The 26,393-nt window shown below is 47.1% G+C and overlaps 1 protein-coding gene across 3 annotated transcripts; it reads left to right on the top strand.

Annotated features, from left to right (window-relative positions):
• The first annotated feature begins 276 nt into the window (after positions 1 to 276).
• FBXL18 (F-box and leucine rich repeat protein 18) lies at positions 277 to 25,168 on the top strand. 3 transcript variants are annotated; one of them, XM_069810331.1, is made up of 6 exons: positions 279 to 562; positions 1,773 to 1,973; positions 2,867 to 4,407; positions 7,214 to 7,432; positions 17,300 to 17,341; positions 19,211 to 25,168. In XM_069810331.1, exons 1-6 carry the CDS (start codon positions 359 to 361, stop codon positions 19,365 to 19,367), a joined length of 2,364 nt encoding a protein of 787 aa, XP_069666432.1. In that variant the 5' UTR covers positions 279 to 358; the 3' UTR covers positions 19,368 to 25,168. The 3 variants fall into 3 exon arrangements, with proteins under 3 accessions (XP_069666434.1, XP_069666432.1, XP_069666433.1); XM_069810333.1 differs by lacking the exons at positions 17,300 to 17,341; positions 19,211 to 25,168 and adding an exon at positions 9,942 to 10,835 and having other exon boundaries at positions 277 to 562; XM_069810332.1 differs by lacking the exon at positions 17,300 to 17,341 and having other exon boundaries at positions 284 to 562.
• Positions 25,169 to 26,393: the final 1,225 nt, after the last annotated feature.

Below are 26,393 nucleotides of genomic sequence, written 5' to 3'. Positions count from 1 at the left end.
GGACCTGGCGTGAATCAGCTGCCGGGGTGGCAGAGGGCCCGTGACTGGGAGCTGCTGCTGCTGAGGGCGGAGGAGGCCGAGCGGGCACTCGCCTGGCTCCTGCCGTCCCCGACGCCTCAGCACCGGTGTCCTTGGGGCAGAGGCGAGGCAGCCAGGCTGCTGCCCGCTGAACAATTCGGATTTCGCCTCCGCAGAGACCTGCCGCCCTCAAGATGAGGGCGTCCTCAGCGACAACCGAGGCGAGCGTCCCAACATGGACCCGCCACTCCCATCATGGCGGCGGCGCCGCTCTCAAGATGGCGCCGAACACCGGCTGGTACCTCCCCTCCCTCCCGCCGCACGCCAGGCCACGCTCAAGATGGCGGCGCCGGGCGGCCGTGGGGACGGCGGGGGTGTGGCGAGCCGCGGAAGCCGGGTCATGGCAGCGCCGGAAGAACCGTGCGGCGGCCGGGCCGGCGGGGAGCCAGGCCGGGACGCGGCCGGTTTGAGCGGTGCCCGGGGGAGGCGGCGGCGGCGACGGCGGCGGGACCGCGCGGCCGCCGCCATGTTCCGCTGTGGAGAGGTGAGCCGGGGCGGGAAGGGGCTCTTCTTCCGCCCCGGCCCCTCGGAGGGCCGTTAACCGGGGCTGTAGCGGGGCTCGTCTTCTGCCGCCGTCTCCCTGGGCTGGGGGAGCCGGGCTCCCCCCCTCAGGGATGGGGGCGAGGCGAGAGGGGCTGGAGCCGGCCCCGCGGGCCGTGAAGGGGCTCAAATGGCGGCGGTGGTGCCGGCGGCCCCTCTCCCCGCGGGGCCCGGCCCGGGCTGTCCGGCGGGGTGGGGAGGCCCCGGGGAGCCGGTTCCTGAGGCGGGCCTGCCGCCGTCTAGCGGGGCTGGGTACGGGCGCCGAAATCGCCCTCCCCCGGGGTGCTTCTGTGGGGGTTTTACAGGGGCTGTGATGTGGGACCAGCTCCCTCCTTCCCTTCAGGGGATGCCGTGACATTAATGACAATTCGAGCTTTATGAAAGGTGGTGCTAAAGTCCCAGCCGCCCCCCAAAACCACCGTCATCGCGGTGGGGTGGGCTGGGGGGGGGGTGTCCCTGCACCGCGCAAGGCTGTGTGTGCCCTCTTGCCTTCTTGTCAGGCGGTCCCGGTGGGTTTGGGGTACCCCTTGTCACCCCAGTGTCGAAGGAAGGGAGCGTGGGGTGGAGGAGCAAAGGGGTTCTCGTGTGCCCTTTGGAGCCCAGCTGTCAGTTGTGTGGTTTCATGTGGTTAAGGTGTAAGCATGTTGCACAAGAGCTATGGGTGATCCGGTACTGGACTGCAGTTTCCTTTGTGTGTATTTATCTATGTATCTCTCTCTATATATGGTTACATAACTCTTAAGGTTATTGCAATGGATGGCACTTAGAGGAAAGATGTAGAAAGAGGCTGCTGCGTTATATTTAGAAAGAATCAGGGACAGTCACTTTTCCCATTGCAAAGTAAGGCGCAAAAGTGGAGTGAACATAAACATTTTTTTTCCTCATTCTAAAGCAGCCAACAGTGAAAGAGCAAGTGAAGGTACTGGGGCTTTGTGTGAAGTTTTGCACTACCTCCATATTGTCTTCTAAGGGAAAGCTTTTGGTTTCTTCACACAGATGGAAGTACTTAAAGATCCAAGCATTTCTGTTTTGTCTCACTTTGTAAATCCTTATGAGACTCAGGGTATCTGTTTTCTCACAAGCTTTGCTGAAGTTTCTGAGCTCGTAGCTTTTCTTTTCTCTTTTTTTCTTTTTTCTTTTTTTTTTACCCCCAGGAGATCATAAGTGGGGAGAGCGAGGAGGAAACTAATGGTGTCAACTTGATGGAGTTCTCAGATGAGATCCTTTTGCACATCCTCAGCTACGTCCCTTGCACAGACCTTGTCCTGAACGTCAGGAGAACCTGCAGGAAACTCGCAACGCTTTGCCTTGACAAAAGTCTAACCCATACAGTTATACTTCAGAAAGACTATAAGGTGGGGAGAGTAGCTTGTTTCTTCTGTTAGCTATGAAGACAAATCTGGCTTCTGAAAAAATGCCAAGAAGTAGAACTTTCCAATGTGTCTGCTTAAATGAAATGCTCTTGAACTCTGAAATCAAATAAACAATAAACTGTTTTATAAAAGCATTTGTTTTCCAGAATGCTTTGTTAGAACAGCTCTGTGCTCCCTTAGTTATATAAAATACGTTCAGTGAAAACTATCTTCTCTGTGTTTCTGGAAGCTAAAATTAAAGTAAATGTGACTTTCCTTTTGTAGCTGTGGTTGTGTACAGTTACCATTTTCTCAAAATACATTTTCCGTGTTGTTGTGCAAAAAAATCTTGTGCATACTGCTGTCAGGCATGCAGTCAGCTAAGCCAGAAATTGTATATATGTTACAACAAAAATAAAGTTTGGGAATGAAGGGTGATACGTTTTATGAGGACTGTATCACCAAGTGCAGGCAAGGGGAAGCCTCTCACTCATTTCCAAAAGAGGAAACTGGATGAAGGAGAATGGAAACGTTCTTCTTTCAGTTTGAGTTTCCGTAGATAGCTAGTTCTGCTGAAATAGCTTTGCTTTTAGAAAATGGAGATGGTCCTCCATTCCACTGTCATTTGCTGAACAGATTTGGCCTCACAGTCAGTAATGCAGAACTGCCCAGACTGAGAAGCTAAAGGAGGTGTAATCTTAAGAGTCCAAAGCATGGCAGACCAAGCCAGTAACCAGCAGTATAATAATTCTTAGACGGTGCTAGCATCCTGAGACCTTTGGATGAGACATGTAATCTAAGTGCTAACCACTGTTATCCCCATTATCAGATGGGAAACTGAGTCAGTACACACCATTGCTGTATATCTCATTGAATCTGGTTTTGTTTGAGTACAGGTAAACAAAGACAAAGTGAAGCAACTGATGAGGGATATCGGAAAAGAGATTTACCAGCTGAACATGGCTGGTTGCTATTGGCTGCCCAGCTCCACTATTGATCATGTAACACGGTGCAAGAACCTGGTAAAACTGAACTTGTCTGGGTGCCATGTCACCTCTCTCCGTCTCTCAAAGATGCTGTCCACGCTCCAGCACCTGCGCTCCCTGGCGATAGATGTAAATCCGGGTTTTGATGCCAGTCAGCTAAGCAGTGAGTGTAAAGCCACTCTTAGCCGTGTCTTGGAATTGAAGCAAACTCTTTACACGCCGTCATATGGTGTCGTTCCATGCTGCACTAGCCTTGAGAAACTGCTGCTTTATTTTGAGATCCTTGATCGCTCACGAGAAGGTTTTATGCTCTCTGGGCAGCTAATGGTAGGTGAGAGCAATGTGCCCCATTACCAGAACCTCCGTGTCTTCTATGCCAGGCTGGCTCCTGGCTACGTTAATCAGGAGGTGGTGAGGCTGTACTTGGCGGTGCTAAGTGATAGGACACCTGAGAACCTTCACGCCTTCCTTATTTCTGCCCCCGGTAGCTTTGCAGAGACGGGAGCCACTAAAAACCTCCTGGACTCTATGGCTCGAAATGTACGTCTGGATGCTTTACAATTGCCCAAAGCCTGGATTAATGGCTCTGGGCTCCTGCAACACTTGAAGTTCAACAACCCTTTCTACTTCAGCTTTAGCCGATGCACCTTATCTGGTGGTCACCTGATCCAGAGGGTTATTAATGGTGGGAAGGATCTTAAAAGCTTGACCAGTTTGAATCTCAGTGGCTGCGTTCACTGTCTGGCTCCGGAGTCCTTGTTTCGAAAAGCGGAAGATGACATTGACAGTAGCATTCTGGAAAGCCTGGTAGTGTCTTGCTGCAACCTGAGACACCTCAACCTCTCTGCAGCTCACCATCACAGCTCAGAAAGCATAGGGAATCACTTGTGCCAGCTTCTGTCCAGGCTAAAGCACCTGCTCTCATTAGCGTTACCGGTTTGCTCCATCACAGATGTTGCTGCAAATGTGGAAAAGCCTCCCACGGCATCTAATTTGGTGCCCCAAACATTTGGAAGGAAAGTTCGGATTGGGATACAGACTTATCCAAGGAACTTAGCAGACCAGGCAAATCAGAAGATAGAGTCTTCAGTATTCTGGGCTCTGATGGGAAGCCTCCGATTTTTGGAAACCTTGGAAATAATTGGGTCCAGTTTTTCCTCTGCCATGCCCCGCAACGAGCCAGCAATTCGGAACTCGTTGCCTCCTTGTGTCCGGGCACAAAGCGTGGGGGATTCAGAGGTGGCTGCCATTAGCCAATTGACTTACTTGCAGAGCCTCACCTTAGCACAACTGCCAAATATTCTTACTGGCTCTGGGCTTATTAACATTGGATTGCAGTGCCAGCATTTACGGACTCTTTCGTTGGCCAACCTGGGCATGATGGGGAAGATGGTCTATATGTCTGCTCTCATGGACATGCTGAAACACTGCAAGTGTTTGAGAGATCTCAGGTGAGGGGCTGCTGTTGAACATCTCCATTTTGTTTGCAGATGTCCAGAAATGTAGTGCGTGGTTGGTTGTGGCTAGTCTTAAAACTGTGAGTGTTCCTGTTCTGGTCAAAAGTAGCTGCAAGGACTTGAAAACTGGGTATTTTCCTTCCTGAGTTGTGGAGAATGGGAGGCATCGCATGCTGTCCTTGAGGGCTCAGGATATGCCCTTTAACCAGTGTTTTAAGAGCAAAAAGTCTCTATGCTGCAACTGCCTTCCTTTTAGATAAGGAAAAGTGGATGCTGCATATTTGGGAGCTAGCAACCTGTCAGGGCCAGGTTAAATAATACATGCCTTTGCTGACTTTTTGGCTTTGCGTACACGCACATCTCTTAAATTTCCAGGAAGGGACTCCTACAATGTCTAGGTAACGTAGAGTTCCTCTCAGATTTCCCAATGAGATATTTTTCTGCCTTTGGTTCATATTAAAGTCTTGCCTTTTTATTTCTTTTTCTTTTCTTGATAATATATTGAAAACATTCCAAATTTAGAGTTTGTCCTGTTGGCGTTCCTCTCATGGTAGGATTTAAAGGGTCCTACCAAGGATCTGATCCTAAAGTAGCCCAAATGTGCTTATGAAGGCAAGGGGCACAAACCATGATGGTTTCCTTGCGCCAGTCTATATGAACACAAATGTTATTACTTTAGAAAGATGTTTTTTTCCTTCTTTTTTCCCTAAATCAGCTTCTGTTGGTGAAACTGCTAGACCTGTCAGTCCCATTGTCATCCTCTGTTCACAAATGGGTATAAAATGGCTAACAGTAGTAACAGCAAGGTCACTCCTGTGATCACAAAGACAGTGTGACTAAAATTATTGCTCATCAGCTGAGACTGGTGTTTGTGTGCATGTTCCTGATGCATTGCAATAGTGAAGGGAGCCAGGGTGGCTACAACACCTCAGGAGGGTTTTAATTTTCCACCACTTCCCGTTTCTAACAGGCAAGGAGCATGTTGGTCTCTCATCTAAGGGATGGCAGCTTAATGGCTTGGGTCATGTGAATGTATCTTAACCTTCAGGAGACTAAACAGCCACGGAAGAGCTAAGATCTGGCAAAGGAGGTTTGGGTGTGCAGTGTTGCTTCACTCTGTCTAGGCCCTGTAGTTTCCAGAGACTTTGAAATGGAGGCCAAGAGCAATAAAGATGGGAGGCAGCGCAGAGCCTTGAATAAAGGATGAACAAGGGTGTCTCCTTGTAACAGCCAGGCTTTTCGATGTAAGCTGTCATTGTTCTTTCCTGAGTAAAGTCTAAGGTTTTATATAGGTTTAAGAGGATTTTAATGTTTAGCACTTCCTCCTGATAATGTAGTTTCCTTTTCATTTGGCTAATGCTCTGCTGCTTCTACCCTTTTTTCCCCTCCCCATTTCCCGGGCTGAGAAACTAGTTTAAGGGGATATTCCAAAGCAACATTGTCATCTAGCGAGTGAAAGGCAGTATTGCAAGTATGGTTGTCGCATCACAGAGATTAACCTAGAAACCTGCTGTAAGGTTGCAGGAGATTCAGTGCTTTTTGTCCTGAATTTACAGTGCACCAATAACGCAGTTGAAAAACTCAAGAGGCTTCCCATCTCCTTAATATTAATTTTAAGCTATTACCCAACGTGCTTATGGGCTGTTAGGATCTCTTCAGGCAATGCTACCTGACGGGCAGTCACTGGCTGAGTCTCTAAAGCAGAATTTATCAATTAACAGGATTAAGTTGCTGAGATATCCCTGCGTACTACAAAAGCCCATGCAGAGATTATCCAGATCAGGTTAGGACCGACAGCTTGTTATCACCTAATGGATTAACCTTCCTGGAGCTCTTGGCCTTGCTGACCCAATGACTGGGATTCCCAAGTGCTCTGTCTTGTAGTAAATCTGCACTAAGCAGATGTACTCTCCTGGTGACACCAACCCTGGGCAGGTTCTGCTTCCTGCAGACTGGTTTCTGTGAAGGAGTCATCCAGTTATGCTGCTGGTTAAAACATAGACCCCTTGTTGGTCAGGTATGGCTTCACCATGTCGTTTTGTTGTCCTGCTCTGGGCTGTGACCTAAGGTTGCGGATAGCCGTGATAGAAGATCCCGTCTCTCTTCTCTGGGCCAAGTGTTTAAGATAAAGGTTGGATTGATGATGGTTATTCTTCCTGTGGGAGAGCAGTAGCTTTGATCCTTTGCCATCCTCTTACCGGAGAGCGCTGGTTGTGGTCACTCTCTTGGCTCAGAGGCCCAGGTTCTGCATCAGCATGCGTTCATTGTGGATTTCTCATGCCTGCTTCTCTCTAGGCAGTAAACTGAAGATGACTACTTTGATCAGTGTTGGGTGCACTGGAGCAGTTAAGTCCTTAAATCCACATCAACTGCTCAGTGGATATCAGGTAGCAAAAACCAGGCTGTGCTTGTCATAAGACCAGAATGGATCTGCTGGTCAGACCTAAGGCCCATCTTACCCAACATGCTTTGTGGAAAACTTGCAAAACCAGGTTTACTCCCTGCGGGTGCTGGAATTCTGCAGTTTAGGGCCTTTCTGTCTATTTGTGTCCTTGTCCTTGAGCACACACTGTTCAAGAGTAACTAGCAAGCAAGAGCTCTGAGCTTGCAATGTCGGGTTTGTTATGCCATACCGCTAGCGCAAGCAGGTAGAAGGTTATCGCATGTGTAAGTGAAACAGACGATGGGGGACACTGGTTGCTCCATTTGCCAGCCCCCCATGAATGTGTTGTCTTCCCTCTTGTCTGAAAGTGGCCCAAGCATGAATTGCCTATTGACTTGTTTTTGTTTATTCTTGCAGGCTGGAACAGCCATACTTCTGTGCCGGCGCCCAGTTCTTCCAGGCACTGAGTCATTGCTCCTCTCTCCAGCGGCTTTGCATCGTCTCCCGGAGTGGGACTCTGCAGTCTGACGCAGTGATGTCATTCATGGCCAACTGCCTTGAGGTCATCATGTGCCACATGTTTATGGGAGAATCTCTTACCGTTTGCAAAAATCTCCAGCAATCTATTGTCCGGAGGTGAGTGCAGAAAGAGGTTGATGTGGGATTTCTGGAGCTGTTGAAGATTTATCTCCATTTCCTTGCTTGCCAAGGTTTATATGGCTTGGAGCACTTGTTCCAAGAAGCTAATAGGTACTGTGTAACTGCTTGGCACATGAACTAGCCTCTTATTTTAATAAGAGTGAATCAGTGAAATATTTGAAGGTATTATATGAATTTTTGATTCCATTCCCACCCATGTTCTCTGCAGTTCCGTTGGCTGAGTTGAAGTTCTGGATGTAAAGCTCCATCATAAATCAAATGACACTTTTTGTGTAAACAAAACATCTGCCGACATTTTAAGTACTGAAAGATTTGACCTTGAAGCTTTCCTCCTTTCCCACAAGTGACTAAGATAATTCTCTGTCCTCTAATCACTTGTAAATGTCACTTACTGATAATCCCCTGGCAGCGCAATTCAAAGCCTTTAAAGGGTTGTTGTGAAGGGTTTTTCTTTGGGGGGGAGGTGTGGGATTGGGGGGAGAATTGGTACAAACTGCCTTTGCACGTTTGGCAGTTCTTAAATGCATTTTGCTTGGCCCCTTGCAGTGTTCTGAGGCTCACGTGGTGGGAAACGTTTGTATGTGAGCCGTGAACTGCATTTGAAAAGAGAGCTTTTAATTATGCTTGGCATTTTGAAATCTTCTAATAGTGGCAGTCATCTTACAAAATATTTCCCATGCAACAGACTTTCCATTATAATTTTTTTTTTCTATAAGGCTTTTTCTCCGCCTTCAGTCTGTTTTCTTTGTCACCTACTGTTGCTTTGCCCTGTTAAGCTCTAATAAAAATTTCAAATCACACGGCATTATTACTGCATCCTAAAGGGTGCTCCTCCCCCCCAGCCTTTCTCTAGCTTCAAGCTGACTTATTACACTTGGCTTGTTTCCGCAGATCAAATCCAGAAGAGCCTATGACTATATTAGCTACCTACCAAACTGCACACGAGATTGTTTGTTACTGCCTCTAAAAGGCTCTGTGTCCTTCTGGGATAGTGATTGTTGGAAACATCCAAGTAAATTCCTTGTGATGTGACAAGGATTCTTTAGTTTGTTTTTCACAGGGCTTCATATCTGTAAAAACATTTCATGGTTGATTTCAGTTGTGCTTTGGGGATCCTTAGAAAGGACCCAAAATCTGCAGCTCCCATTTTTTATTTTGCCCTCCCCTCTGAGATGCCATTGCAGCACTGGCCAAAATTTTAATGTTCACTTACTGAGCAGAAATACGCTGTTCTGCAGTCTTTTCTCCCTCTTTTTCTCTGTTGTGGACAGATTCTCACTACATTCTGTGCCTCTTAATAATTTAAACCCTGGGAACTTTCTAAAGAGCAGCTGATGCCTCGTGGAAATGTTAAAAAATATTTTTATATTTAGCAACAGTTCTGGCTGTCATACTATTTTTCTTCTTTTGTATTTTATTAATAGAGAAGTTTGTATGAAACCAGGATTTTTTGAAGTGCGTTTTTTTTTTTTCCTCTGAAGAGAGCATCTGCTCCCACTGCAAATTCTACACCTGAAGTCATAATCCTCTGTGACATTGTAATTGGTGGCTCTGGAAATGATTTTGATGTCACGTAAGATTATGACTTCAGGAGGAGGATAAGCAGTGGGAGCAGATGCTCTCCTAAGCAACAAAGATCCCGTTCTCATGCAACTGTCTCTAGTAATAAAATGGAAGGAACAAAATACAGAAAATTATTTGTAAGCAAAGCCTGGAGTCTTCCATGAGCCATCAGTGGGTCCTTAACCACGTGACTTTTCCAGTGTTCCCATTCTCATCCTTGCACAAATGTGCCTTCAGATGGGGTCAGAAATTGACTTTCTCTTGACTGCATTTTGTCTGCTACTCCAAGGGCAAAGAGACGTGCAGTAAAATCCATGTGTGAGCTAGTTCATTGCTTAAACCTGTGGATAAGGCTCTAATTCACACAGCATGTCTTCCTCTAAAAATGTGCTGCTAGTGTCTCTTTAATCCAAGTTTCAAATTGGAAGAGCCCATTGGGTAGCAAGTTTGAAGTTACATATCCTTGTGCCAGAATGAAATCAGGTGATTTATCCTTTTTTTTTTTATTATTTGTTTGTTTGGAATATGTGCAGATGCTGTGTGTGCGGGCAAAACATGGAGAGTGGATGGGAAGAAGGAGGCGAGAGGAGGGAAGGCAAGGCTGTGAGCCTTTCTTTGTTTGCTCCCTTTCTTGAGCCAGGGGAATTGATCCATATTCCTCAGGTCCCATTAAGGGTTAGAGTTCCTGTTTTAGGGCTATGGAGATGCTCTTGTTTAGGCTGAGAGCTGCCAAGTGATTGCTGGTCTTGAACAGGGAGATGGGGCCAAAGTGACTCTCATTGTCCGAATGCTTCTAAAAAGAGAAGAAAAGCAAGTGGGAACTGGAAAGGCCTAGGGCTGGGCATGCAACACTAGCTTGCTGCAGGTGGTAGAGCTGTGAGGGCTTGAAAACGCAATCTAGTCCAGTGCAATCCTTTTTCAGATGTGGATGCACAGGAGGGTTTGGATCACAGAAGAGGCTGGGAACGATTCAGGGAGAACAGACTGGTTTCAGCTGCGCAGTTGTACTGGAAGATGGTGTATATACAGGGTGTGGTGATGGGAGCTTGGGTATTAAATCTCCTGCATCACACTGATGGCTTAAAGCCTGAACTGATTCACAAACTCTTCCCTTTGACTGTAAAATAAGGTTAGTATTATGTATTTCTGTTCTACTGGCCCGAAAAAAGAGTTGTTCTCGTGTCTGTTAGTCTTGTGACAGCTCTAAACCAGGCCCTGTGGTGTCCATCTTTCTTGTGGGCAGTTTTCTGGTTGAAGTTTGCTGCTATTCGGGACAAATTAGTTTATGCATTTAAGTCATTAAAAGCCTCTGATTCAGTTCTGCCTCTTTTGCAATGAAACACACTAAGCAGAACAGCACTCATCTTGGAGCTCTCATCAGCAAACAACAGGCTTGCAAGGGCAAGGTCTCCTCTGAGCTTTAGAGAAGACTGTTTCCCTCTGGGCAGATAAATCATTGCAGTGTTTTTCTTTATTCTTTTTTCTTCTATGTGAATGGGAGGGGTAATCTCCTTTATGGTTCAGGGAGATACTCTGTGCACATAAGAAGGGCCTAGTGGTTAGAGTGGGAGATGTGGCTTGAGTGATCCATATCCACTTCCCTGATCTTCCTCACATTTCACATGTGACAGTGGTCTAGTCTCAGTTTCTCTGTAAAATGACATTTTTTTTCCTATCACATGGTGCTCAGCTGCTGCCGCTGCCACACTTCAGATAGTAGCAGATCTAACGAACACAATGTTTTCCCTTTTATGCTTGGACCCTAACTTTGCCAAAGTGCTTAGCTCCAAGCGCATGTTGTCTTTGTTTAAGTAACTCTTCTGTTAAAACCACTGCAGTGGTAATTCCAGAAACACTAAAATACCACAATTCAAGGACGCACGGTTGTAGGTTCAAGCGTGACCCTGGACGTGTTGCTGTGCAAAGAGGCTTCTTTGCAGAAAAGGGAGATTTGCTTGTCCCTTTTGGGCTGAGTTGCTGTGCTGGGATTCTTTCTAAATGCTTGCAAAGAGCCGTGTATGCAAAGCCCGGTGCGGGGGGACCGGGCTTCGAACAGCTTTCCCCGAGGGTTTCCACACTGTTATTTTGTGAAATAGTCAGTAGATGGAGCTGTGACCTATGGAAGGTGTCCCACTGCCTACTGATGTGTTGCATGCTAAATAATCGTATTTACACGCCTGTATTTCTCTGCCCCAGAAATCTTGCGGGCAAGGAATTTGGATGACTTCAGGATTGCACAGCTACATAGCGTGGTTAGTGGGTACTTCACAAATGTGCAGGAGAAGTTGCTTTCCTGATGAAGCTTACCAGCAGAAAACAGGCTGGGAGAGGGGATGGGAAATGCTTTGGCAAATATCTCCTTGGCCTCGAAGACAGGTTTTGTTTCCAGTGTGTTCCATTAGAGTTTTGTTGGTTTTAGCTTAAGTGTTTAGATAGCTCCTATCATTGTAATGATTTCAAGGACTCTACAACACCAGACAATACAATCCTGTGAAAAGTCCTTGAAAACACACCTTGGAAAAGATTAAGAAAGCAACAATAAAAAAACCCAAAACAAAGCAAAACAAAAAAATCTCTGAGAGCACGGTGTCATTAGGGATTCTTCATACATGGGGGGAAAGTGTCAAGGCATAGAGGTGAGTTGTGATTTATAGAAATGCAATCCAAGTTAAGCCACGGTAGAGAGCGTGGTCAGCAAGCGAAAGATCGTGGTGCAGCTGAAGTGTGTTTTGGGGAGGTAGGTGGGTAGCTGGGCTCAGCTGCTCATGTCTCCCAAAAGCGTTATTGTAATCTCCTGCAGTCTGATAGCTGCTGGGAGAAGGTGCGGAGGGCTGGGGCTGGCAGGGGTCCTGGTACAGCATCCCCCAAGAGCTGTGGGGTCGGAGTGGGGAATGGGCAGTCCTAGCTCAAGCTCTCTGCCCCTGTTCCCCTAGCCATGCTGGCTGCCTGTCTCCAGCAAATGGCCTTGCAAAGCGAGTGTGCAACTTGGGTGACTCTGAGGGTTAACCAGTGCTAGAAAATGCAGAGAATTTTACAGTTGTAGGACAACCTCCCTGTTCTGGGGATCCAAGACCCGGAGAAAGAGAAACACTAACTTAACCTTCCTTCTTCTGCCTGTGTCAGGTATGAGCACTGCTTAGTTTGAAGTGACATTCACAATAGGACTCCTGCCACTTTCCAGGAATAGCTATTTCAGTCTGCATTAGATCTTACTATTCAAGCTTCTGTAGCATTACCTAAATTTTTCCCAGCTTGTTATTGTCCTTTTTTAACATGAAACTCTTGGCTGGATCTTACCTTTTCTTAAACTGCTGATTCCAGTGGCCCTGTGTGGCTGTGAGAGCCATGATGCTCGCTGAAGGGATGAAGCACCCTCCTGGGATTCAGTTGCAGAAATAGGGCTTCCAGGTGGGAGCATGGGGGTGAAACTGAGTATTTGGAAAGGGCTGAGTGAGCCAGTCCCTCTCCTGCCATTTAGCACAGGACTGAACTATCACAAATAAATTTTCACTCACCTCGGAGCTAAGTGTTCCCCCCTCCCTGGTTGTTATTGCCCTGGATATCCCTGCAGTATTCCTCTTGCCTGGATTCTCATTGCGGGCTTGGCTTCAGAAAAGCCCTTTTGGGTAATCCTTTTTACTGTTAGATTGGGTGAGAGGCGGCTGTTAGGACAGTAAGCGAGTGCAAGATCATCTTTGAATTCAGCAGAGTCCTCCAGCGTCCCTCCTGCACTGCCCACCTGACTGCTGCAATTGTATTGACGCTGCAAAAAGCTGGTATTACCACCTAGGGCTTATTTGAGATTTTCAAGCTGTTTTTGCATCCCTTCACCACCTTCTCTTCCTTCTGACCTTGAAAAAGTCCCTCTCAGTACACTGCTGGCTTTCCTGGATCCCAGAGCCAGCACGGTAGCTGCCAATCCCACTCCGCTAGCCTAAGCATGTTGTGGGCTCAGGCCCTGCGTCTGATTGCAGAAGACTTAATGTATCGCTAGGCTGGTGTAGTGAATCATTAGCATCCTGTTCCAGCTTTCATTGTCTGTTTCATTTCCTGCTCTTGGAAACCCCTGAATCATTCTGTCACAGACTGAATAACAAACTGCATCCTTGTCAGCTTGTGTTACCCAAGAATTCCTCGGCGGGCTTGGCAAAGGCTGACTCTGCTTGAGGTGTGGCCTGGACACCTTTGGTCTGCCAGGGTTGTTGTTTATGGGTGGGTTCAAATACTTTACAAGCCAGCACGGCTTGTGGGACCATCCCCAGTTTGGCATATTAATGTATCTTCTTTTGGGGGTACTAACATACCCCCTTCTTAAATGCATTCCTGTGGTTGACCCAAATGGCTTGTTCTAACTGCTAGCTCATGTGTTTTGAAGGGAATTCAGTCCTGAAACCTTCCTTAGTGGGTAGATTGGTTTGTGCATGAAATAGGTTTCAAGAAGTGTCCTCCCCTCTTTCTTGGCTGAGAAATAATATTGGAATAGTACTGTCGTGCTTTCTCTTCATGAGGGTGTAAAAGGCTGAACGGAAGCATTAACTGCAGGTTTAAAGCATTTCCATAGTAAAATAAATCTAATTGAGCAGTTATTGCAGTAGCTTTTTAATTTGTGGAAGAGATTAGGAAATAACTTTCAGCTTGCTCTGGCAGAGCACTCCCCTAGGACGTGTCCTGGGCGCTCTGGCATCGCTCTTTGGGTTCTTATTCCCTCCCCCTCTAATTGTCCGGTCACATTTGACTGATGCAGAGTTCAGCTGGCAAAATAATGCAAGAACCTCAATCTGCAAGCGTGTTTGATATAAACCTCAGCTCACAGGGGAAGTAGCGGAGTGTCATTCATGCCTTACAGAGAGAAACCACAGTAGAGAGATGTAATTTGCCTCTACTCGGGATGAGTCTGACATGTATTGCTCCTTCCCCATGACACAATGCAGTGGCAGAGGATGCTGCATTGAAGATAATGGGAGAGTTGGCAGTGTTGTGTGCGAATGACTTCCAGAGTCCCATCTACACCCCTTTGTCTCAGATTGGAGGATGTAGTGATGGGACTTAAGGTGAGGGGAAATCGCAGGCCTTGGGAGAATGCCCATTTGTCCATGTAGACATGAGGGGATGGAAGACACCCTTAAAGGAAAACACTTTATGGAAGAAATATCTCATTGTGTGCAGTTAAGAGCAACCTGACGAATCACAACAGCTTTCCTCTGGAACTTTTGAAGTCCGTTTCTGAGGTTAGAAAATGAAGTCTGCTCAGCACTGGTACTCTGGCAGGGTTGGAAGTGGGAATGGCACTAAGGAATGGGTCTGCTTTAGAGTCAGTGTGTGGAGGCTTTGGACCCCTCTTGAGAGGCTTCTGAGGGATGAGCGGGGGGCAAAGGTCCTCCCTGCTCACAGAGGAATCGGCCTGGGGGAATCCCACCTGCAGTTTCTTTGGCATGGCTGGAAGATGCTCTGGAGAAGCTTCATTTTACACTATTGGCAGTCACTGTAAGCAAGGAGAGCTTTTGCAGTTCCCCGGTACTGCGTTCAGGGCATGGCCAGTGGAACAAATTTTAAGTGTATGTCTGGCCTTCCCTTAAAAGATGAGAAAAGTGTGTGTTTGTACGTTGGGTCATGCCACTTGTCAGCTGCTCCAGCTTGTCCTGGCATTTCCTCTGTTCTACTGTGCCATGCTTCAGGGACGGGAGTTTCCAGCCTGGCTCAGGTATGCTGGCTGAAGCTTTCAAGACAGATGCCATATTTGAACTTTCAGATGTGAGCAAGTCTTCCAGTGAAAACAGACTTCTGCTGTCCCTGGTGGAGGATTAACAGAGTTTTTGTGCATGTGGGCAAAAGAGCTGTGTACATGGCAGAAAGTGACTTGGTCTGAATGCCCTTCTCTTGAGAAACTCAGGCCTCTCCAGAAGCAGCTCACCAGCCTGCGGGGGAAGTCTAAGTGGAGGGGGGAGAAGGTGTGTAACTGCAGCAGAGACTGAGTTGCTGCTGTGAGAGTCATGCAAACCACAGTCTACATCTGCTCTGTTCCCCCAAATCAAGCTTCTCCTGGTTTCCTTCCTTGCTTTTCTTCTTTAAAGCCATTTTTCCCATAAGCTCATCTCAGCTTGTGGAGTTAAAAAACGTGGCCTTGCTCCACTCCTGATATGCCATATTTCCTCATTTTATCTGGTGTGTGCTGCTTTTGTTGCCAGTGCTTAATTATACCACCTTGTGTGCCCTTATTCCCGCTTGCCAGCATTTGTGAAGTGGGATGTGCTGAAATGTCTGAATTTGGCATAGGGCTTTTCTTAGGTTTCTCTGGAAATCTCAAGGGGAAATACATTCTGCAGTCCCAAATACTGCCTTGTCCTTTCCTTTCCCCATAAGGGAAGGTAAGTCTGAGCAGCACCTAACACAGTGGAGCTGTCATCTTCTGGGGTCTGTGGTGCAGAGAGTTGCAGGGGGGACATAATCCATCGCTACAGGCTGGCTGGCGAGGTTCTCCTCTGGCTTTGGGCTGCCCTTTAGCTCTATCAGCAGGTGGAGTCCTGGGGACTCACTGGCCTCTCTGGAGAAGTATGTCTGAAAACACACACTGAGAGTGTTTGCCAGGAGATAACTGCATTCCAGGGAGTGACTCTTTTGTCTTGCTAAAATCGAGGAAATCTGATCAAAGTGCAGCCTTGCTTTAGACTTTTTCTCTTTCTTTTTGACTTTGTCCCTGACCTACATATTGGATCCTGCCACGCTGGTTGGAAGTAATTGAGACGGTAGTGTTAGGCTATTTACCAAGCTGTTCACTTGAAAATAACCTTACTGCGTCCAGTCCACACCTGTTCTGGGATAATTTCGGAGACAAATAACAAAGTGTCATTAACCCTTTCAGTCACATGCAACCTGTTCAAGGTCTAACTGTAGAGTGAGGTTATACCTCTGCTGATGCCAGGAGGAATTTGTGACACAAGGTGCGCTTCGCTGTTTGTTTCCCAGCTCCATGGATGATTCTGCCCAGCTGCTGAAGTCAGGGCCACTATGTGTCCACATCCAAATGAGGACACTTCAGAGACCTCCTTGTAATAGTTCCTGCTGGGTGGTTGTTGGTTTGGTGTTGAGTCTGCTGGACCAGAGGCTATGCTGGAAAATATGTGCGTGTGGGGGTATTTTCTTTGTTATCCCAGTGGTTGTTTCTGATTAAAGGATCTGTTTTGAAGGGGCTGCTAGTCAGTTGCCTAGAAAACTTGCTTTCATTTAATTAATCATGATGAGTTTAGTCTGGAGGTTTTGTAGGGGAGAGCAAGCAAGCATATCCTTGGCTTTTCTCCCTTGGAAAAAAAGCAGTGTTTCATGTCTGAAACTGCAGCTCTTTTGTCTCCCCAGGTTGACATCCTTCTCTGTCCTTCGGGTTTTAATTTTACAAGCCATGCGCTTGCAGAGGTAGATCCAGTTTGAAGTCCATCCAGGTGTGGAATGAGGAAAGAACCGTCAAGAAGATTACAGGAGCTATTCTGCAACTCATTAACTCAATCTCTTCCCCTTCTTGTTATCTCCTCCCCATGCCTGGGGCCTTTCAAACTAGTGCTCTAAGTGCTTCTCACTTAATCTAGCCCACCTGGACAGGTGTATGAAGAAAGGAATTGCCTTCCGGGGAAGGACTAAAGGAGCATAGATTGGGGAGGGAGTCTGCTTTTGGGAACTGCTAATCCCAGTTTAACATTATGACAGCTGCTCGTTAAAATCAGGGTGTTTTTTAACAGGCAGTTAAAGGAGAGGCTTTGCACGCACATTTAGCTGAGAATAATAGTGAACCATGTGCATTTGATTTTTTTTTTTTTCTTAAATCACGCAAATTGTACATGGAAAGAATTCTCCGGCGTCAACTTGCTGGGGTATGGAATTTACAAGGTTTGCAGTAACATACAGTTTCCTGTTGAAGGGGGGAGAAAATTACAAAGCTTTCTTTTTCTTTTTCTCTTTTTCTTTCTCTCTCTTTTTTTTTTTAAGGTCAAGTTCAAACCTCTCATATAAATCCAGCCTCTTTGGAAGGTGTACTTACTGTGTTGGGGTTTTTCAGTTGTCTTGGTGGCAGATTGTCATGTAAACCTGTCTAGGTTCTCATTTTTATAGCTACATGTAAAGGCTGCTTATAAACTACAATTTTGTATACAGTGAGAAGGCAGCATGCAGATCTAATTTGGGAGAGTCTATATACAAAGAAAGAAGCAGAGGTTTCTTTGCCTTGGGGAGATGGCTGTTTCTTCCTAGCTGAACTTCCGTAAACTTGGTCTATTAACATGATTTTCTCTGCAGGACTGTGGTGTTGGATAAGAAACACGAAGAGCTGAGGCAGAGGTGGGACTATCAAAGAGACATTTGCTGTATTTTATGTAATTTCACTGCAGACTTTACCAACCGCCTCCCAGATCAGCGGTTATTTGCTGGTTGATTTCTTGTAGGCAGTGCTGTGGAAGTAAGAAACTGCGTAGCTCCTACACAAGCCCCCAGATCCACTCAAGGAGCGGTGTCCTTTTCTGCCAGCCCTTAGGTGTGAGGCATGAAGGGCAGGTCTGTGATGCAGAAAGATATAAAATTGCCCCAGGTAGCTTTGTTGCTGGAAATCCTTACTCCTGCAGCTACTTAGGTTCAGGCAAATTAATTTAACCTACCAGGACTGAGCAACTAGCCTTGGAATGGGAGTTTCTCTGCTACAGATTTGCTCTACTCCAAATCATTTGCGGATGGGAATATCCTTTCTGTCTCCCAGGAAATGTCAGTCTCTCATGGCCTTTTCTTCAGCTGGCCGTATTGCTACCTGGGATTTTCATGTGTGTTTCCAGCAGCCAAATCTGCAGCCATTCCCTTTCTGTTTGACAGAAATCTGGCTGTTTCAGAGCTAGAGATGAGCTGGGAATTTTCCAGACACACGTCTGTTTAAGAGAAGTTTGAGCAGTGAACTCCTCTTTTGACCCAACACAACTTGGTTCAGCCTCAAGGGACTGGTGCTGCCAGTTTGACTCTGCCTCCTTTAGAGTGATAATGAACTGGCCCTTGTCGCACAGTTTGGAGGAAGCATCTTGGTGGCATGGGGCTAATAGTCACAAGTCTTTTAATCTTAAGGGTATAACTCTTAAGCTATAGCATAACTTCCCTTTACCCCCCAGCTTTAAAAGACTGAACTCTTGTTATGCAATGTTATCCCCCATGTTTTCTTACTCACCAGGTTGCTATCATGTAGAGCACTTGCTGATGGGGACCTGAGCTTTTTTTTTTTATGGTTCTTTTTACATTGTATAAATGGCTTTAATTTTTGCTGTTCTCTTCCTCTGCTCTGTAGTTAGAACCCTGCTGCTTCTCTCTCATGTTGTCGTATCAGGCCCCTTGTTTGCAAGGTCTGGGATGTGTGCTAGAAGGGAGACCCAGTGGTGTGATGTTGGCAAGAAGACCTGGGAGGGCAGGAGGAGAGTGGAGATTTCTCTGAGAGGGGACCAAAAGGACTGAGGCTGTAGTTTCAGAAACTGGAATCTAAAATTCAAGTGGCAAACAGGGATACTTGCTTGTGTTTCTGTTAGGGCAAATTCCTGTGGTGCCAAGACAGGTTTTCTGCAACTCGGATTAAAAAGGAGGCTGCAGTTCGCACGCGTGTGTGTGTGCGCGCGCACACTTAAATGCTTATCTGCAGATCTGAGCTTTCTAAACTTGTCTGTGCTCTAATTGCAGAGTGTAGACTCTGCATGCAGAACAACCCAGCCTGAAGTGATAATCCCAGGCTCAACCCCGAGAGAATGCCTGGCACTACTCTGGCCTGATTTTCTTAATGGCTCTGCAACTTGCCACTGGTTTGGAGGTGGTTTAAATTGTTATCTCTGAGCAACTTGCCCAGCTCGGGCAGAGCACTTAGGATCTCTGGTGTTCTAAGAATACCTATATGTTGTGATTTATTTATTAATTTTTAAAAACTTCTTCCTCCCTCCCCATGTTAGGCCTAATTTGGGTTTGTGTCAGCTCAACAGACTCGCTGAAAAGGAGTATAAGCCCAGCCTGCACTCCCTGCTGACACATGGAGAGGGGAGTGGGAGACCTTCGCTTCCAGCTGCCCCTCCTGCCTCCTCTGAGCAACCTTTCCTTGCCCCCACCACTGCATGATCTATATCCCTGCAATCCCCTCCTCTTGCACTGGAGAATTCTTATTTTTCCTCAGCTAATAACCTGTGTCTGATTTAGCTTCCAGGCGGACCGCCCTGCATTAAATGTCGTCATTTTCCCTCTGCTTCATGAGGACTTGACAGAGGTCATCAGAGATGTCCCCATGCGGCACTTGGATGAAATTACCTTGTTTAAAAGCAGAGTGGCCGAGGAACCTCCCAACTTGTGGTGGTGACTGTCACAGCATGGAAGGACAGTCAGCATGAGCACACAAATAGCTTCTTGTTGGCCTGGATTCCCCATCTTCAGCTCCTGGCCGCCTCACTGGATGCTGTACAATCATTTTAAATAGGTGCAATTGCAAATTAAAAACAGCTGGTCCTTTGCAGTGGGGAAACATCTATTGGATATTGCTTGCATCTGAAAATCCTGTCTCAAAGGCTTCTGGAATCTGATGAGTATTTCCTTGTGGTTAATATGAATTGTTTTGTTATTTTACTGAAGTTAACGGTAAGAGAAACTGACTTAACGATGCTCTTTCCCCTGTGTCGCCTGGTGTATTTCCTAAGGGCCCCTGTGTACTTTGGCAGTGTGCTTTGTGATATTGGTGGAAATCATTCTTTGCTTCTGTCTATTTTTGGCAAAGTAGAAAGCCTAAGCCAGCTAAGAGGCACAAAAATGTGTTGCTCAGTTGAAGTGCATTGCATCTTTTCTATGTTACAAATACTCATTTGTAGTCACACACATGCAGTCACAGATATTTAAAGAATTTTTTTTTTTTGATTGAGAAGTACCACAAGGACTCTTTTTTTTAATAACAAATTAAGGTCATTAGCACCTCGACCATGGTATGTTCTTGCTGATGCTGTTTCCATCAGTCTGGTGGAATAATTTCTCAGCTCTTTTGGAAATCCTTGTCCTAGGGTGGATGGTGCCTACAGTGAATAAGTTGAGGCTCAGATCTGATTTAAATGCAGTCTGTCTTGCAGTGTAGATGGGAATGCAGTGTTCCAGTTCTGTCCTTAGATCCCATGCCTTGAGCTCATGCTAATTTTAGAGATGTTATGAAGTATTTTCACAGTGTGATTTCAGTCAGCTTCTCTGCTCCACAGAACTTCCTCAGGCATCAGTAGTGGTCTGGATCACTTTCATATTGCCTTATTTACTGAGCACTTTTGAAAGCATCAGACAGCTGTACCAAAAGCCAAGTTACAAATTCCTGGAGCTACATTTCTGGGTGGCAGTCAGATTTCCCTTCTGCTGGAGTATTTTGTGGTAGCACACTGGGTCTGTCTTCTGCAAAACAGCTATCAGCTAGGGCTGTCTAACTTCTCCACCTAAACACTCCCTAAAATGTTGAGCAGTGCTTTTCTGGGGAGGCCCAGTGTTGTCCAAAGATGATGTTCCCATCTCCTTGTTGGCATTTTCTACACAAGATGCTATCTCCCAAACAGTGTTCTGCCATCAGTGGTTCATAGGAAGCCTGGACTGATGGGATGGATTTGAGAGCAAAATGCATCTCTCAGGTTTGGAGGACTTTCCCTCTTTACTTTCCCATCAGTCAGGTGTCAACCTGCCTGGAAATCTGTCTTGCAGGTGTAAATCTTGAGCCAGACTGTGGTAACCCTTGTGCTCCGATAGGTTATGGTGTTAACGAGCAGGTTAATGTTAGCCTTCTACTAGCACAGGTCTGTGCATTGCTAAAACTAACCCCTGCATGTGTTTGCTGTCTGCCCTGAGTTTCTCTCCCTTCCCCACTCAGGACAGGGTGCCAGCAGCGGTCTCTGGTTTGCGGCCGGTAACAAGGTGGTGAGGCCAGCTCGTGCTCCTCTGGGAACGGCCGCAGCTGAGCTGCGATCACCTCCGAAGTATGAGACTCTGCCTCAGGTTAGACACCGTGCGGGTGAGCGCAAGGAGCTGGTGCCCTGTTCTTGGCATCCTGCCACTGTTTTCTCTCCCACTCTCCCAACGAGGTCGTTCTTTCTACCTCTTGTCATATTACTTGCCTGTTTGAATCCCTCTGTCCCTCTCCAACAGCTTTCTTCTCTCCTTCTCCCTCACTTCAGTGAATCAGATGTACTTTTTGGCAGGAACACGAGCCGCTGCTCTGTCCAGTTCTAGCCACTTCAGCTCTGCCTAGTTTTTGTCTGGGTTTCTTTCCTAGAATAAATAGCGAGGGTTAGGCAGCGAGTGTTTGCAAAGCTGCTTTCTCCTCCTTGTGCTTCTAGCCTCAGGGCAGGGTAGAGGGAAGGCTGAGGGTAGGGAGCCAGCTCTCTGATGCCTAAGGGGACCTGTTGGGTCCTGTGGAGGAATCCCAATGTTTGGTACGTCCTACAGGAGTGAGGCCATTGCCATCCTCAGCAGGGATTTCCCCTGCACATACATGCTGTGGCACTGGCAAGAGTTTGGCAAAACTGCCAGCTCGCCTGTTCCTGTCCTGCTGGAAAACTCAAAAAACACCTGTTGCTTAATGGTGGCGTTAACCCTTTGGTCTTGGGGGTTAGAGTAACCTGATGAAACATGCTGTACCTTTTGCTTGGCAAAGCGATACCCATCTGCCTCTTGTCTTGCTAGATGGGGGCAGGCAATCAGGCATGTTTTATAATGCCATTATTCTGTTGCCTGGAGTATGATGTTTAGACATCTGTATTCATGCAAGCAGGTCAGAAGTCCTGATGCAAACGCTACCAGTTATAATCGGGGCTAGGAAAAGTCACCTACAGGCAATAAAGATAGCACCACAAATAGTGATAAAGAGCTAAAAACTCCTTCCACCCCTGACTCCCCAACTCTGGGCCAATGCTCGATATCTCTACTACAAATCCTCTTATGGTGAGTGAGAATTTCCGCTGCTTCTGCACTCCAGGCAGGATTCACCAGATGTTAATAATGTGCTTATTTTCTCTAAGTGCTATTTTGGCATCGGTGTTAATTACAATTTATATTCTGCAACATTTACACTGGGAAAAGAACCCACCCTAATAGTCCCCAATTGGCAGAGCCGGGCTATTAAACATAGCACCATATGTTCTGAGCAGAGCAATATATGGGACTCGGAGCCCACTCAGCGCTGAGACTCTGGCGTACAGTGTTAGAGGAGGAGAGGAGAACGGAGAGATGGGTGTTTTGTTCCTAGCTTTTATTTAATATGAAATTCCCCCTCCTTTTCTCTGGTCTCTATCCCCTCTCTCCAGAAATCTCCCTCCCTCCAGAAATCTCCCTCCTGCTATCTGTGAGCATCTAATGAGGTGATCTCCGAGCCTGCTGATGCCACTGTCCGTAGTCTAAAATAAATGAATTCAATTACAGAAGGTGCCCTTCTTGCAGGGAGTGCCTCTGCAGGATTCCCAGTCCCTGCTGGCGTGTTTCTTGCTGTGCTCCAAATCAGACCTCTGATCTTTGGGGACTGCAGAAGAAATCTTAGCTTTGACCACCAACGAGGTGTCTGGGCTTCTTTGGGAGGATAGTCTGGGACAAGTGCCATTAGCCTGTAAAATCAGAAGTTGTTTGCTGCTCTGCTAGTCTTGTTTAGTGAAGTAGCATTTGGTTCCTGCAGGCTGGGAGAGTCTAGACCTGAAGAGTGACAGTGGTTTTGGTGGGGGGAATTGGGTAGGGCTAAGTCATCGGTGTTTCGGTAGGTTTCTTAGAAGGACTGTGGGTTAAAGGACTGCTTCAAAGCTGATTTCATGGTCGCTTTAGAAAACAGCAGTGTATCCACTGCTCAGTTGGGAAAGGGGGCTGTGTGGCAACTGCCTCTTCCTTCAGGAGAGCTTGGACTGCAGTCGCTCGTCTGTTGGGGAGGTGGTTCGGCAGGAGGAGAAGAGATGGGAGTGAAAGGAGGCAGGGCAGGACCGCGTCACGGACCTCCAACTGGAAGCCAGACGCACACCGTGAGACTTGGCCTCAATTTCCCCACTTGTGAAAGGGGAGGGCTCACCCGCCTCGTGCGAGGGAGCTTGCAGGGGTGCAAAACGCTTTCCCCTCCAGACGAGGTGGTGCTGCCTTGGGAGGAGAGGGCAGGGCTGGGGTTGCTAATGCAGGCTGACGGGTAGCAGAGCAGCGACCCTGCTCGCTTTAATTCGCATGACTACCTCCTCCTCTGCTGAGGCGTGTGAGACTCCCAGGGGAGCAGAGCAGGATCTGTCCCTTCGCCTTGCTGATCTTCGGAGGCATGAAAGTCCTGGGGCAACATACTGTGCATTGTGAGGTGCTGGGTACTTTCTCCCAGCAGCCTTTTTTTAGGATGGGGTATCCCCCCACAGCTGCAGAAATGTGGGACTTTTCCATTTGCAGAGTTAATCGGTGCAGAAGGGTTATTTTGTCTGTTTAAGCGAGATGCGATCCCCCCTTGGCCGGTCCCAGCGGAGAGTGTCCATCCAAAGCTCCTCTTCCCTATCTGCAGGGAGACCTGTGCAGGGAACCACGCTAGCCATGCTGGGTATTGCAGAGGCAAATCTCCTTCCACTGCAGCTCTCCTGCCTCTTTGATTAGATGCGCAGGCAGCCGGGGTACTCTAGCAGGAGAATCATTTCCATAGAAACCAATTGGGATGTTGTACGGGGAATAATGATTAATAGTGAAGAGATGTTGCCTCAGGCCCTTTTCATTTTTTAGGGGGCAGCGAGGGACAAACCGGAGCACAGGTGGGGGGACAGGCAGGCTCGAAAACTAATGGAAACCATCCCTTCCATTAATTTCCAGGGCAGCTTCCCCTCTTTTCCCCCTACCCTGCCGCCCACTGCTGCTTCCCCGCTTTCGTCAAATTTTCAAAATGGCTAACCTGGTTAGAAATAATCATAATAATAAAAAAGGATGGATGAGGTCTGACTACTAACATTGTTGCTGTTAGCAGCAGGATTTCAGCCATAAAACATGAAGCAAGGGAGGCATTGACCTTTCCGCTGTTTGAAATGAATGGAGACATCAATATCTATTGTTTTGTGGCATTGACCTCTGACGCTCTCGTTTCGCCCTCCCCTTTCTTTTTTTTTAATTTCCCCCTGACACTTGAGGAAAGGGGTCAGTTTGTACCATCTATTGATCCCGATCTTACTTGGTGATAGGGAAATAATTAGAATTTTAAAGATCTCTGCTGCACACTGGCAAAATACATACACAGACGCGCACGCTAAGCCCCCGCTTCCTGCGTTGCGTTCTCCCCCCTTCCTTGCAGAGATTCAAAGCTCTGAGATCTGAAGGAAGACAGATCAATATAGGTTTAATCATGATGGGGTTTTTATTTCGTTTTTTTAAATGGTAAAGTGTAACGTTTTATGTTAATGTTGTCGGAGTCTGGCTGCCTGGTGCCTTGTTTTATTTATTGTTTTAAGTAGCCCCTTCTTTTGTGAACTTCATCTATGTACAGAGAATGTGAAATCAGGCATTGCTAATTAGCTGTATGACAATTAAGTAATGTAGCACAAAACCATTAGGACACTGGATTTGTTTTTGAAGTTTGTCCTTTGAAGTGGAAGCTGCAACTCCCTGCCCAAGGCTGCTGGGGAAAATGTTTTTCTATCAAAACTTTCTTTGAAAATGAAATGTCAGTGTAAGAGTCCCTATTTCTGTTGTCTCTCCCTATAAACAGCGGGTGGAAATTGTTTCTCATTGTAAAAACTGCTGGCATTGATAGAAAGGGGAATTCAGAAAAGCATTAAATGGGCAGTTGGTCTCCAAACACCCTCGGTTCTGGTAGAGATGTTACCAGAACTGCTTGTTTAGCTTGTTTAAAGAGAACGGTGCTGCTTTAGGAGAGAAGACCCAGGTCACAACCAACGCCCTGGAGATGGCAAAGGGAGGTGGCCTTCAGAGCTGTGGGTTCGCCTCTGATGCCTCAAGTGCCATCAGGATGCGGCGCAGCCTGGTCGCAAATACCGACAAGCTCCTCGGTTCGGGCTCCTCCATCTGTGCGCTCGTTTGACACTTGTGTTTGCATCTGGCCCTTTGTTCTAGTAGTGAGTCGAATTCAGAATGTGCAACTTTCATGTACGCTGGTGGCATGTAAAACTTCAAATAAAGAGTGAAACTGATTTTGAACCAAGTCTCTCTCGTTGCCTCTGCCTCTTACTTCCCTTTAAAACCAAAGCCCAAAGCCATCCTCCTAGGAAGCATGCTTTGGTGTCGCATTTTAAGTTCAAGCAACGTGAAGTGAGTTGCTGTGGTGAGGTGTGCGTGGGCAGGGATGTGCCTGGGTGTAGCCCCAGTCTGAACTGGGAGCTGTGGAAGTGTCACCTGCTGGGAGTGCTGGGGTGAGTGGTGCTGATGGGGTTTACAGCCTTGTTGCCCCAGGTCTGAGGTTTGCGGATGCTGCTCTGTGCACCTTGGTGCTTGTGGCTGTGGGCTCAGCTGCACGTTAAAGGAGCTAGTTTGTGTTTAGGAAATGCTTTTCCTCCATGGATCTCCAAGCACTCAACTGCTGAGCTGTGTTGCTGTGGGATAAAACAACCGTTATCCCTGGGTAAGTGAACCGAAGTGACTTGCAGAAGGTCTGTTACTCTGAGAAACCCCAGGCTACAACCTACGCCTTGCTCTGACCACTCCAACCCTCGGGCAGCAGTCTGGACCTGCACTGCTTCTTTGTGTGAAGCCAAGAGCTGAAATCAAGGGTCTGGTTAAATGTGAACTGGGGTGGCCAAACTCCCATTAATGCCACCATGACTGCGTGGACATAGTTGAGTTGGGATGGCTGAGGCTGTGGGAAGGGGAAGCCGGTGTGGTGGAAGCGGACAGCACGAGCTGCTTGTGACGATGGAAACTGCAGGCATTAACCTGCCCTGGCAGCAGCAGTTCTGCCCTTGCAGCCATGGCAGACGCGTGGTCCCTGGATCCTGGGGGCCTGCGGTGGTGGCTGAAAGTGTTATTGCCACCAAATATTGAAGGGGTGGAAGGGAGTGGGATGGATGTGCTGGACCACAGCCCTGTGCACGATACAGCTGGGCAGTGCCAACCTCTGGGCTTGCCTCCGCAGAAAGGCTGGTCAATGCTAAAGAAAATATACATCCTATTGAGCTGTCTCTTGTGTTGCTGTTTCTAGGGCACAGGATAGTGATACGTGGGGACCCCTGGCTTCAGATACTTGCAGCACCTACTTTGGATTAAAAAAATCCACAAAGCAAACATGCAGGAGGCGCAGCTTCGTGAAAAATGGTGCAGCTCATGTACCCACGTGCTTAAATCAACTCACCCCAGATAGGCAAAGCAGTAGGAGATCACTCAAAATTGATGTGTGATCAGTTTTTAAAAGGTGAGTGCATCCGTGCAG

The sequence above is a fragment of the Haliaeetus albicilla genome, chromosome 22 (assembly GCF_947461875.1).
Source record: "Haliaeetus albicilla chromosome 22, bHalAlb1.1, whole genome shotgun sequence".
In the NCBI taxonomy this organism is placed as follows: Eukaryota; Metazoa; Chordata; class Aves; order Accipitriformes; family Accipitridae; genus Haliaeetus; species Haliaeetus albicilla.
Note: the sequence above shows the minus strand (reverse complement) of the source record. Positions and strands in the feature narration are given on the sequence as shown.